Source organism: Pelophylax lessonae (genome assembly GCF_965119305.1).
Source record: "Pelophylax lessonae genome assembly, chromosome: 1".
Lineage (NCBI taxonomy): Eukaryota > Metazoa > Chordata > Amphibia > Anura > Ranidae > Pelophylax > Pelophylax lessonae.
In genome coordinates this window covers 433,252,190-433,266,498 of record NC_138768.1, presented here as the reverse complement: position 1 = coordinate 433,266,498, position 14,309 = coordinate 433,252,190, and the positions used below count along the sequence as shown (strand labels likewise).

The 14,309-nt window shown below is 41.9% G+C and overlaps 1 protein-coding gene across 1 annotated transcript in view; it reads left to right on the top strand.

Annotated features, from left to right (window-relative positions):
- UGCG (UDP-glucose ceramide glucosyltransferase) overlaps window positions 1-14,309 on the top strand; it is a 73,607-nt gene that overhangs the window by 36,250 nt on the left and 23,048 nt on the right. Inside the window, exon 3 of the mRNA XM_082271146.1 lies at window positions 13,769-13,871. Within this exon, the coding sequence (XP_082127272.1) occupies window positions 13,769-13,871 (103 nt within the window). The remainder of the gene's footprint in view (window positions 1-13,768; window positions 13,872-14,309) is intronic.

The following is a 14,309-nucleotide window of genomic DNA, read 5'->3' as shown; positions in this document are numbered from 1 at the left end:
AGCTAGTTATAGAGCTACCTTTTTTAAAGTGTCATTAAAAATATAAAACTCCTTCTTTTTTTTTTTTTTTTCTTTTTTCTTTTTCATTTTTAGATAGTCTGAGGGAAGGTTATAACCTCTTCCAGTTTTTTTTTTTTTTTTTTTTTGCCATCTGTGTTCCATTGGGGAAATTGCCCTTTACTTCCTGTCCCATAGTCAAAACAGGAAGTGAGAGCTAATAACCCTTCCAAAGTGAGGAAATCCCGGGGTGTCACCAGGGCTAATAGAACTAGGGTGCCCATAAGATTTCCTTTCTATTACTGTTTTGATGTCCACCAAAAGTTTGAGATTTTCTTTTACATTCCATGATGGAAAAACAGGACAAATAGAGAGGGTGAATCTCCCTAATGTGGACACAGACAGCAATAAAACCTGATGGGGTTCTAAACCCTCCTCACTCTATTTAAAACCAAAAACATTTTTTTTTTCCTTTTCAGTGACTCTTTAATTAGTAGCTTTTAGAATTCCTTTTACTATTCTTCATCTACTTTTCTCCAACGTCTCTAGTAGTTGGGAAGAGAATGAGCAGTGCTTAAATGTATGTTAACCTGAAATCCTATTTCTTTTAGTATAGTTTTTGCCATGCAGTTTACTGTGTGTGTGTGTGTGTGTGTGTGTGTGTGTGTGTGTGTGTGTGTGTGTGTGTATATATATATATATATATATATATATATATATATATATATATATATAATATAATCTCTATCTATCATACATACATTTTTTTTTCTCGCATCCTTTTCAGGCTGACGCCTCTAAGCTGCTTCCATACAAATTGCCAGTAGTGTTGCCTGCTTTCTGTATTGGTGGGCCATTGGTCTGCCATTCAGATAAGCAGATCCACAGCAAACTAAAGGGCTGACAATGCAGCAGTCTTTTTGCTTAGAGTACTAAACCTGACACAGAAAGAGACTCCATTCACACTTCACATAAGGAATATTTATACTCTTTTGTGCATTTCAAACAGTCCATTAATTTCAGTGGGTTGCCCTTCCTGCGAGAAACCTACAAAAGAAGTGCTTGCAAAACTAAGGCATGATGCCATAATGATGAAAAATAGATTTTGGGTTTTCATACATTTTAATTTCATTTTTTTTTTTTTTGTCACCCTTGGCTTTAATAAAGTAGCCATTTCCTAACTCAGGTGCCACATACTGGTTCTGGGGCAGTAAAGAAAAGCCTGCTGGATGAATCACTACTGTGAACCCAGTGTGTAGGGCACAAGTCAAGAAATGACCGCTTTTGTCCTGCCCAACCAATGTTGAGACATTGTTGACTCTAAGGTTTATCTAGCAAGCAGCCAAGGGCACAAAGTTTTTCAGCAGGTAGGCTGTCACGAGAATTTTTTTTTTTTTTTTTATATGTAGAATTTCTTGTTTGGCTAGTGTGCTCCTTTTTTTTTTTTTTTTTTTTTTTTTTAGTTTTCTGCAAATTTTTGTTTTGTAAAAATTCTTTCTCGTATGGATGTTGTGCACATACCAGACTTTAAGTCCAATATCAAATGTGGTGAGAGGGAAGTTACTTGATACACTATAGGCGCAATGCGTGTGGTTTGCCTTATTTGCCATTTTTCTTTTTCAGTTGAAAGCGAGTTCTATCCATTAAACATTGCAGCTGTGATAAAAGACCAATAGTTCACCTAGTTTATCCGAATTCTGTGTATTCCTTGTTTAGCCAAAGCACACCTCTGTACAGGTCAGTTCACCTTATAGATAAGTATGTGATGTTGGTACCCACTTTGCTTCCTGCTGTTTTGTGTGCAAGCTTTCCTGCACATCACCAATCACAATTCCAAGTCAATGTTGAATCTGCAGGCTGTAAGAAACTTGTAGGTTCCTTGTAGAAGACCTCAAGGAGCCTGCGATGGGTGTTCCAGCATCACCTCCCAATCAAAAGATTTCCCAGCACACTTACCGACCAGCCTGCAAAACAACCGAATTGGCCCTGTCCCCGACAGTTTACGTTAAACAGAGGGTTTTGTTTGCACACATTTGCAAATCTATACATAGGCCGCATTGCCCACACCATGGGACCTCTGTATATAGTGTGATCCTATTCCTAACTCTAAATTTCCAGAGCCCCTATAGTAGCACATATAAGAATAGATAAAGGGCAAGTATGCCTGGAGGGAGCCCACCCCTCAAAGGTGTCATGCCTTTTAAGGTGAGGAGCTTTCTTTCTTTTTTTTTTTGCTCGGCGTCTGGCATTCATCATGATTGACGATGGACCTCCCCCCCGGGACGATGTTTTTGTTATTTTTAATAAAGAAATTGTCATCAACATAGTTGCCAGGCTGCATGCTCAGAAAAGGGTCTGATATGGATTAGGGGGGAACCCCACGCTGTTGTCTGTGTTTTTGTTTCTTCTGGCGGTTCCCCTTAAAATCCATACCAGACCCAAAAGGCCCTGGTATAGATTGGATGGGGGGGGGGGGGGCGGAACCCCACGTGTGTGTGTGTTTGTGTTTTTGTCTTTTCTCCCAATTGTTTTATTGCTGGCAATTGTTTAATTTACATTCAGCTGTCAGCGGAAAATCCCGCTGACAGCTGAGTGATCCATTAAGGACGTGTCGGTTGGCTTCCTGGCCCGCTCCTTAACCAGCTATTCACTTGTTAAGGATGCCGGCAGCCACCTGATCCTTAACAAACAGCTACTGTTCCTAAACACTGCCAGAAATGCTGGCAAAACTCTCTATTAGCTTTTTTTTTTTTTTTTTTTTTTTTTATCAAGCCTTTTTTTCAGCGTTTTTTGAGTGTCTAGTGTGCATGTAGCCTTGAAGTTTGAAAGATTTTTTCCATGTTCTTTGATATGATTAAGATTTTTGTTATCCAGTAACTTCAGCTGTATTTTTCTGCACTTATGGTTGAAATATTATATCAAAATCTCTCAGCTGACATATTTAATGTTGCCAAGATGTCCAAATGGGTGTGCAAAACTGCTTTTAATCAAATACTATATTTTAAATAATGCTTTGCACTGATTTGTGTCTCCAAGTAGAATGCTCTTGCTTTTAGTTAAGCAGGCCATAGATGGTGCAAATTTAGAGCAATTGACACTACCCCCCCCCCCCCCCCCCCACCAATTAACACAGACGGAATCCCTCCTGCTAAGCAATTGTCTGCTCCCGCCGTGGAGGTGGGTAGGGAAAGCCATTCCCCACTGGGAGAAGACAGTGATTATTGCTAGAGGCTATAGCAGCCGCTAGCAATAATCACAAGTGAATCTAGCATCGGTCAACTTGGTACATTCAGCCTGCTCATTACAGTTGCAACCGGATATGGCAGGCCTTAGTCATAATTTTATAATAGTTTTAATATAAAGGCTACTTGCCTGTCCCCATACACCGTAAACTTGTTTAATTTTATTATCATTTAGTCTCCTTCCACTTTTTATGTTTTTAGTGCCTTTATATAAAAAGACGTGTAGCTGGAGCACGGTTTCCAAACAAAGCTGTATTTCTAGGCGTGTGCGTGCGCCAGATGTGCACACGTTGTTTTGATCACATTGCCATTAGACACTGCACATTACAAGCAAAAAGCACAAAATCAATCCGGCCGCGTTTACTTCTTTATTGATGTTTGTAGGACTGTAAAAATGTGTTTAAGCGCTGATTTAGGATTCCGGATTGTGACAGCGCTTGTAGCTTCCATTTGTATACTTACTGTGGGTTTAGATATTCTGTTTGTATAAACACTTTTTTTTCCTTTTTTTGGGGGGGGGGGGGTGTTTATTTGCTTAGCACAGGAGTTATCTACTTTTTTTTTTTTTTTTTTTTTTTTTTTTTTTTTTTTTTTGAGGCTCTTCACTACATTTGAACACCAAAAACACTAATTCATTTTTAACATTCAAAGCAAACTCCCCCTCCACCCATCTCCTAGATGCTTTATTTTGCTGAGATATGACTTTGAAAACACCCCCTAGCATTTCTGGCTATGGCCATCTTGAGCAAGGGAAAATGACTTGTGTAGCAATTACGTCCCTGTAATCCATCTGCCCTTAGTTCAAGCATGCAGGCAGGAGAGTGTGCTTAGCTGAGAAAACCCCTCCTCCCCTCTTGAAGACTCCTGGGATATGACCTCATTTGCCTAGGCAAGAAACCAGGATGTAACTGAACAAATGTAAAACAAAAATTTAAAACAAGAGGATATGATATACCTTCCTATCTGTTTACTAATGCTAGCAGTATGAGGATTACAGATAGTCAATGTTGATTGGGAGAGTGAAGTTCCACTTTAATATGTTTGCAGGACTGTGTTCCCAAATGTTTACTACCACCCTCTAGGCAACATAGGTCACAGTAAACTTCCTCCTCCTCATTCGAACAAAGAAAATGTTGCCATGCATCAGGTCTTCTAATACAATGTTTTTGTGTCTGTGTAAGCAAGTTTTGAATTGACAGAACAGGTTTAGCGAATGAAAGGTGGTATGGGAGGAATGTGTTGCCCTTGCCAACCTCTTGTGGAAGATTCTTGTTACTTAGCTTTTGTTGAGGTCCTCTTCACTGCTTGCTGACTGTATGTAGCCAGCGTAATGGGAATGACTAATCTGTATGTTTTGCGTAGGATACTCTAGTAGTCATAATTGTTCAGCTAGCATATTTCTGTGATGACCAATTACCTGGAAGCACAGGTTCAGGAAGTTATTACTGCACAGGATTTAGAAAATGTAATCAAAGTATAAGGATGAGCTCACTTGTCTGGTTAAACCCTAGGAGGTACATAAGCTTCCTTAGAGTGAGGTTAATGAGTTACCTTGACATGTAACACATTCACACATCATCCTCTTAGAACACACATCTATTTATAGATAACAGGAAAGGAGAATAATAATAAGGGTTCTACTGGTTTCATTTACAAGCTCATTTTTCTTTTGAGCATCTGATAGGTTAGACCTATTTTAAAGCATATGTCCAAAGCATTATCCAAATTTACTACCAAACCGTCCTCTCCCCCCTTTAGAACATGTCCAACAGTAATTTTTTTTTTTTTAGTACTGTGGTCCTGGTATGATACATGGGTTTTTTCCTGTAACATTTTTACTAAGCTAAATTCTAGGACACTAGGACAGGGGTGTCAAACTCAACTTCACCGAGGGCCGCATCAGCATTATGATTGCCTTCAAAGGGCCGGTTGCATCTGTTATACTAGATGTCCAGAGTATCCCAAACCCCTTACATCAGATGTTAAGGGTCCACCCCCACCCTCCCTTACATCAAAGTGCACCCCCTTACCTTGTGTTGCTGCTGGGAAGAAGCTGGTGGCAGAGCAAGGAAGCAGAAAGTGCAGGGTCTGTGGGAGGCCCAAAGGAGGGCTGGAGCTCTACTGCAGCTCCAGGAGAGGTGTGAGGGCCACATGAAATGGACTGGAGAGCCAGATTCGGGCCTTGTGTTTGACACTTGTTCTAGGACATCAATTTTTTAGGTAAAGGTTCATTCATAGGTAAAGTTGATCCAGGAAATATCTGATTGCCTCTCGGGGGGGACCTACTGGAGCAAATTGGTTCATGCTTTGCTGCTTTTTTGTCTTCCTCTGGATCAACTGGGTATAGGATTGGGTATATAAGATTGTATTTTTATTTATTTTTTTATTTTTATTGGTTAAAGTAGATGGACTTTGTGTGGTGTTGGTTTTTTTTCAGCCAGACTAAGGCTGGCCATACACTATACAATTTTCTTGTTCAACTTTCCTTTAGATTTACCAAAACCATGTAATATAGGGTCAAACCTAAACACTTTCAATTTGTATGCAATCAGGCAGGCCCTTGCACTACATAGTTTAAGGTAAATCTAAAGGAAATTTAATAAGAAAATTGTATAGTGTATGGCCAGCCTTACTATGTCCTCTAGTGGGGGATAGGTGGAGTCCTGTTGTGCACTTGGCAGGGATCAGCTGCCTGACAATCGCACTGATGCTTTGGCTTTCCCAAATGGCTGACTTAAAGCATGTAAAGAAATATGGAATTCTGACATTTCACTATATGCTTGTGCCAAGTTTGTGACCTTCATTTCTTAAAACCTGACTAAGCCAGGAATCTAGCATTTTCAGAAGACCGTGATGGCTTCCTGCTTTTCTAAACTGTAAAATAGAAATACAGACTGCAGATATACATGCGTCATTGTTCTCCCTGTCTGAGGTTTCCAAGGCCAAGTATGGTTGCATCCTGCAGTGTTCCAGTGTACTGTGAATCATTGGTCTTTTAAAAGGTAAATGCATGATTTAGACCTGATGATTGGGGGGGGGTCCTCTTTTGGCTCTCCATCTTTTTATTGTAAAAATACATTAATATCTAATTCCAACACAGACTCTGGTGTACGCTCGCCCTGCAAGTCAACAATCTGGTTTCCATTAAATGCATAGCCAAGATGCCTTCTACATTGTGACACATGCATTCTCCCCATAAGCTGCGAGTCCTATCAAGCTGTAAGTTGACTGGAGAGGCAGAGATTGATTACAGCCTATGTGGCTGCAGGGCAGGTGCAAGCTGAACAGGGCGTCAATCGCTTCTCGGCCTTTTGGCTAAGATCAAGTGTAGTATCTGTTCTTATCAGTTGGTATGGACCCTGAGGGTTAGTATCGGCAGGGGCTGAAATGAACCGGGGCGCTCTGGACGTCACTGGAGGACCGGGAAGTAGGCACTGTCAGAGAAAGCCGGATGGGTCCGCTGCCTTCTGATTTGAATAGGTCCGACCCTATCAGTTTGAAGGGAGCAAGAAAGCTGGGAAAGGACGGTTAGTATTGCTCCTGGATGTGATTGGTGAGGAACGTGGATGGCGGTGGGCGGGCCTTTCCTCCTGGGTTGAATCTGGCCTTGCAAAAGGCTTGTCCCCAGTTGAAGGCAGGCTCTCCCTAAGCTGTACATGTTCCAAACCTCCTGGTAGGTAAGGGCTACACTCGGTCTGGCCATTGGGCCGGGGCAGAAAAAGCCCGTAGTGTATGTGCCCCTGGGGTGGCAGCCCAGGGGTGCCTTAATTCTCACTGGTGAGGGGCAGCTCGCCTTGAGTTTTTCGGCACCATGGTCACTGCACCTACACACTTTTTTTAAGCACCTGCCTCTTGGGCAAGGCCTTTTGGCTTCGACCAGAGGAATTTTTATTCCGGCCGGAAGGCCTGCCTTTGTTTTTCACTTAGGCACTAATTCACTCCTCCACTTCCCCTTCCCCACCTTTTTGTTTGTGTGTATTTTTCTTTGTGGTGTGTCACTTCACTATCACTCTTCTCTTCCTGCACGACGAGTACGGTGTGGGTCTCTGGGCCTACCTTGAAAGTCTTGGGAGGGGGTGGACATGGCCTTTTGGCTTAGTTCGCCCTCTCTCATGGGGGTCTCCCTTCGGGGGAGCCCCACCCAGTACTTGGGGTGGGCTGTTTCGGCAGTCCCCCTGGAGAACGGGGTTTGCCAGGTCTCGGCCAGGCAAACCATAGGAAGTACCTCAGTCCCTGTCAGGAGTCTTGCGCCCCGGGGGATCAAGGTATAGGTCCAACCTCTTCGGAGGCCAGACCATTTCGCACACCCTGTGCAGTTTTTGTGTGTTCACGTTTGCGTGTGTGCACTTTTTTATGCACCGGGTGCTAAGTCTTTTTTGAGTGTGATTTCACACGCTTCAGGTTAAAAAAAAAAAAAAAAAAAAAAAAAAAGGGCGTCTCATTGCTCGCTTTTTATGGACACCCAATCACTGGCTTCACAGGGGCGTCAGAAGGGCAGTCTGTTTTACTAAAGCCTACTGCACACAGGCCAAATCTCGGGCAACATTCAGCGGGCTTCTGTCAAAGGGGCATGACCAAAAAAGCTCCCGATCAGCTGAGAGCACTAACCGGAGTCTTAGCAGGAGGGCCAACCCCCTGACAGAACACCATAGCACAGCAGGGGAGATCACTGTACTAACTAACCAATGGATAACATCGCTATCACTCCTATTTAATCTCAGATATGAGGATTGCTAAGTGATCTGTACTGCAGACAGACAGCACTGCAAGGACTGGCAATATTACGCTATATGTCCCTCCATTTTTTTCGGTTTTACCACCCACCATGTGGAAGGGGAATCTCTGAATTATTTCATCTACCGGAGATTTGCATGGTTGCCGTTGGAATCGGTGAAAAATCTGTGGGGATACTCCATCATTCTTAAGCCTGTTTGACTCCTACACTATAAGGTGTTTTGGGGTCCCATCCATCTGGTGAGCGCAATATATTTCTACCTTCACTGGTGACGGGATTTGCTGCACTTATATATGATTTGCACCATTATATATTGGACTTTTTCTCACCATCCATTGTTTGTTACTTGTGGAATGCTTCCTGCGATTGGACAATTTACTTTGTTGGAAATTTTTTTTTTTTTTTCTTCTAGCGCTGCACATATTTTTGTATTTGTATTGATTTATCACTCTCCTTAGTTCAGTGATTGATGTCAGCTGCTTACATTTTTTAAGTTAGCGCAATAATCTCTATTTTATTCAGTATATTATTCAGCATTTGGATTATTGGGACATTGTGGGAATTCAATAAAGCCAATTGGCCGCTTTCCTGGCGTTTATTTCCTCTTGTAATCTATTGCACCAAATTCATGAAGCATTTGCAAAACTTTTTTTTTGGTTTTGACAGCGACTCTTGTACCAAATTCAGGTAGTTCAATTTAACATTGTCGCATTGATTGCTCCAAATGTAAAAGTTAATTAAAACCAACCCTTCTCTTTTTTTTTTATTTTTTTTTATTCTTACAGTGGCGGCGCATGAGCTAAATCTAACTACACGTTCTAGACTGCTATATGAATTCTAGACCGTTTTATATGAATTTCCCAATTTTTAGAATGCATGAGAGACGCATGGAAAATCTGCTGGTGCCAGCCTTTATAAATTTCAGGGGCTGTCCTGATTTGAGCTTGGTTAAAGTAACCATTACAGCTAAGCCCATTGAATGTTCTAAAACTGATAACGGTACTTCCTTGAGCAAACTTCTAGCAGGTGATTTAGGTTCAAGTTACAGCAAGCCTGGACAAATCTCAGAGATATCTAGTTGCTAGCTGAAAAGTTAGGGGCAAGCATACGGCTAGTTGACAAGCTGACTGATATTTCCAATTCTTATTTTATTGGCATCCAACAAATTGTATAATGAGTATGGGACTTTCCTGTCACCAAATCAAAGTAAAAAACTATAAAAAAAAGTTGTATTTATATCTTTATTGTAGAACATAAAATCATGTCTCCCTTTTGCCCCTGATGATTTGATACTTGAAATGCATTGGACAGCTTCTTCAGCAATACTGTTAAACTTGAACCTATGAGAGTTGTATATGGGGTCCTGTTCCCCTATGGTGTAAGTCTATAGTGTATGTTTTGGGATATGGTTTTATATTCTACAATATAAATGTACATATATCGTTTGTTTTTTTAATTTTATTTGATTTTTTTTTATTTGATATCTTTTTAACTTGGATAACCATACTTGCGCCTACCCACAGTACTAACTCATATGCTCTCTTGCAGTACTGACCGACCTGTATTCATATTCCCTCTTTCTTTATGGGAGTACTGACCCATATAAGCTTTAGCTTGCTCTCTCTCCTCCCATATGCTGACGCGCTCTCTCTCTAACCATATGCTGGCTCTCACTCTCTCAGGATTGACCCAAATGCTGACTCTCACTCGCTCCATACTGACCCATATGCTGACTCTCACTCTCTCAGTACTGACCCATATGCTGACTCTCACTCTCTCAGTATTGACCCATATGCTGGCTCTCACTCTCTCAGTATTGACCCATATGCTGGCTCTCACTCTCTCAGTATTGACCCATATGCTGGCTCTCACTCTCTCAGTACTGACCCATATGCTGACTCTCACTCAGTACTGACCCATATGCTGACTCTCACTCTCTCAGTACTGACCCATATGCTGACTCTCACTCGCTCCATACTGACTTATATGCTGACTCTCACTCGCTCCATACTGACCCATATGCTGACTCTCACTCTCTCAGTATTGACCCATATGCTGGCTCTCACTCTCTCAGTATTGACCCATATGCTGGCTCTCACTCTCTCAGTACTGACCCATATGCTGACTCTCACTCAGTACTGACCCATATGCTGACTCTCACTCTCTCAGTACTGACCCATATGCTGACTCTAACTCGCTCCATACTGACCCATATGCTGACTCTCACTCGCTCCATACTGACCCATATGCTGACTCTCACTCTCTCAGTACTGACCCATATGCTGACTCTCACTCTCTCAGTACTGACCCATATGCTGACTCTCACTCTCTCAGTACTGACCCATATGCTGACTCTCACTCTCTCAGTACTGACCCATATTCTGACTCTCACTCTCTCTCTGTACTGACCCATATGCTGACTCTCACTCTCTCTGTACTGACCCATATGCTGACTCTCACTCTCTCTCTGTACTGACCCATATGCTGGCTCTCACGCTCTCTGTACTGACCCTTATGCTGGCTCTCACTCTCTCTGTACTGACCCATATGCTGACTCTCACTCTCTCAGTACTGACCCTTATGCTGGCTCTCACTCTCTCAGTACTGACCCATATGCTGACTCTCACTCTCTCAGTATTGACCCATATGCTGACTCTCACTCTCTCAGTATTGACCCATATGCTGGCTCTCACTCTCTCAGTATTGACCCATATGCTGGCTCTCACTCTCTCAGTATTGACCCATATGCTGGCTCTCACTCTCTCAGTATTGACCCATATGCTGGCTCTCACTCTCTCAGTATTGACCCATATGCTGGCTCTCACTCTCTCAGTATTGACCCATATGCTGGCTCTCACTCTCTCAGTATTGACCCATATGCTGGCTCTCACTCTCTCAGTATTGACCCATATGCTGGCTCTCACTCTCTCAGTATTGACCCATATGCTGGCTCTCACTCTCTCAGTATTGACCCATATGCTGGCTCTCACTCTCTCAGTATTGACCCATATGCTGGCTCTCACTCTCTCAGTACTGACCCATATGCGGACTCTCACTCGCTCCATACTGACCCATATGCTGACTCTCACTCGCTCCATACTGACCCATATGCTGACTCTCACTCTCTCGGTACTGACCCATATGCTGACTCTCACTCTCTCTGTACTGACCCATATGCTGGCTCTCACTCTCTCTGTACTGACCCATATGCTGGCTCTCACTCTCTCAGTATTGACCCATATGCTGGCTCTCACTCTCTCAGTATTGACCCATATGCTGGCTCTCACTCTCTCAGTATTGACCCATATGCTGACTCTCACTCTCTCAGTATTGACCCATATGCTGGCTCTCACTCTCTCAGTATTGACCCATATGCTGACTCTCACTCTCTCAGTATTGACCCATATGCTGGCTCTCACTCTCTCAGTATTGACCCATATGCTGACTCTCACTCTGTCAGTATTGACCCATATGCTGACTCTCACTCTCTCTGTATTGACCCATATGCTGACTCTCTCTCTCTCTGTATTGACCCATATGCTGACTCTCACTCTCTCTGTACTGACCCATATGCTGGCTCTCACTCTCTCTGTACTGACCCATATGCTGGCTCTCACTCTCTCAGTATTGACCCATATGCTGGCTCTCACTCTCTCAGTATTGACCCATATGCTGGCTCTCACTCTCTCAGTATTGACCCATATGCTGACTCTCACTCTCTCAGTATTGACCCATATGCTGGCTCTCACTCTCTCAGTATTGACCCATATGCTGACTCTCACTCTGTCAGTATTGACCCATATGCTGACTCTCACTCTCTCTGTATTGACCCATATGCTGGCTCTCACTCTCTCAGTATTGACCCATATGCTGACTCTCACTCTCTCAGTATTGACCCATATGCTGGCTCTCACTCTCTCAGTATTGACCCATATGCTGACTCTCACTCTGTCAGTATTGACCCATATGCTGACTCTCACTCTCTCTGTATTGACCCATATGCTGACTCTCTCTCTCTCTGTATTGACCCATATGCTGACTCTCACTCTCTCTGTACTGACCCATATGCTGGCTCTCACTCTCTCTGTACTGACCCATATGCTGGCTCTCACTCTCTCAGTATTGACCCATATGCTGGCTCTCACTCTCTCAGTATTGACCCATATGCTGGCTCTCACTCTCTCAGTATTGACCCATATGCTGACTCTCACTCTCTCAGTATTGACCCATATGCTGGCTCTCACTCTCTCAGTATTGACCCATATGCTGACTCTCACTCTGTCAGTATTGACCCATATGCTGACTCTCACTCTCTCTGTATTGACCCATATGCTGACTCTCACTCTCTCTGTATTGACCCATATGCTGACTCTCACTCTCTCTGTACTGACCCATATGCTGACTCTCACTCTCTCTGTACTGACCCATATGCTGACTCTCACTCTCTTGCACTCTCTCTCCTGACTCGTATGGTTATTCTCATTTTCTCAGTACTGGCCCCCTATGTGCTCTCTCCCCCTCAATATGCTGACTCACTCTCTGAATTGACCCATATGCTTATTCTCGCTCTCTATACTGACCCATATGCTTATTCTTGCTCACTTCGTACTGACCCATATGCTTATTCTCGCTCTCACTACTGACCCATATACTGACTCGCTCTCTCAGTACTGACTCATAGGTAAATGCGTTTGTGTGACCGAGGTGCTGTCTGTGATTGCTCAGGGTAAACTGGTCAGTTAGTGGTTCTGCTTCAACTGCAGTTTTCCAGTCTAACCGAAACCATTGGTGACATCGGCTGTGGACGGAACTTAAATATTTTATATATATATATATATATATATATATATATATATATATATATATATATATATATATATATATATATATATATAATAATTTTTTTTTTTTTTTTAAATGATAGCGTTTTTTGCTTACACTTACAGAAGCTGTGGCATTCTTATTTCTATCAAATTTATTCTTCATTACATATAAATGTAATGTATATGTTAAGTAGCCGTAGGGCTTTTGATGACCAGTTGTCACTTTCTTTATGCTTTGTGTTTTGTGAAGGAAGGAAAAACTTCCTTCATAAACGTAAATATGTATTGAAGAGCATATATAGACTTTTCAGTGTTCTTTTTGAAACAAAAGTAAAAGGTCAGCTTGATGTAAAAAAAAATCATTGCGTGTTCATTGTGTCTGCAGTTTTAAATGTACTCCGGGGCTCGTAGATTCTGCTTTTGCAATACTGCACAATAGTTCTGCTTTTCAGCTTTACTTTCTTCCAGTAGAAATCTATGAATTGATTACCTCATTGAAAAGCAGCATTGGTGGCTCACTACGGGAAGTTAGGAGCGCGTTATGTTTTCTGAACATAAACAGTTACTACTGTATAACTGCAGTGTTTTTAAAGGGATAAACAAGGGGAAATGTTTTATGTACTGCGGATGTGTACGAATTATGTTCTCTGAAACGCCCATCAATGCTCCCCCCCCCCCCCCCCCCAGACATATACTTTAAAATACATGATACTGCCTCTAATGCTTAAGCATCAGTTGCCTAGTAGATATGTACAGCCATTAAAGACTTGCACTCCTATTGGCAAGGTGTATGTTATGTGAATGAAAAGATTATAGAGAAGTAGAAAATATCATATTTTGTTGTACTCAGTCCATTTACTATACCATAGAACGTTTATTTTAAAGTGATATGCTACCATGCTAGTGTGATAATTACTTTTATTTTTTTTAATTTCTTTTTAATACTAATCCTCTTTTTTTGTCACTTGCAGTTTGAAATCCTTCTCTGTGTGCAAGATGTTGATGATCCGGCAGTGGATGTATGTAAAAAGCTTCTTGGAAAATACCCAAATGTGGATGCGAATTTATTTATAGGTAAGTGCTGCTGTGCTGGACGTTTAGTCTAGCAGGTAATCTATTTGCTAGGTGGGTCATCAAAAATGTGCACTAAGTTTATTGCATCCTGCTGTTGTTCTCTTTGTTATTGACACCAATGCAATGCATCCTCCATTGTATGGTAATGTCTTGGATCTGTAATATAGTTTTTTTGTGGTAAATGAAAATTGGATGTCTTCTGAAGGCCTGCATTTTATTTTTCCTGATTTCCTGGGAATTGGTTTAAATGTTGCTTTTAATTGCACTACATGTACAGTGAATATAAAGTCTACACACCGCTGTTAAAATGTCAAACAAGCTGAAATGTTTTAAGGGGATGTAAAAATAAAAAAATCTGAAATAATTTAGTTGCATAAGTGTGCACACCCTCTTATACCTGGGGATGTAGCTGGGTTCAGAATTAAGCAATCACATTTA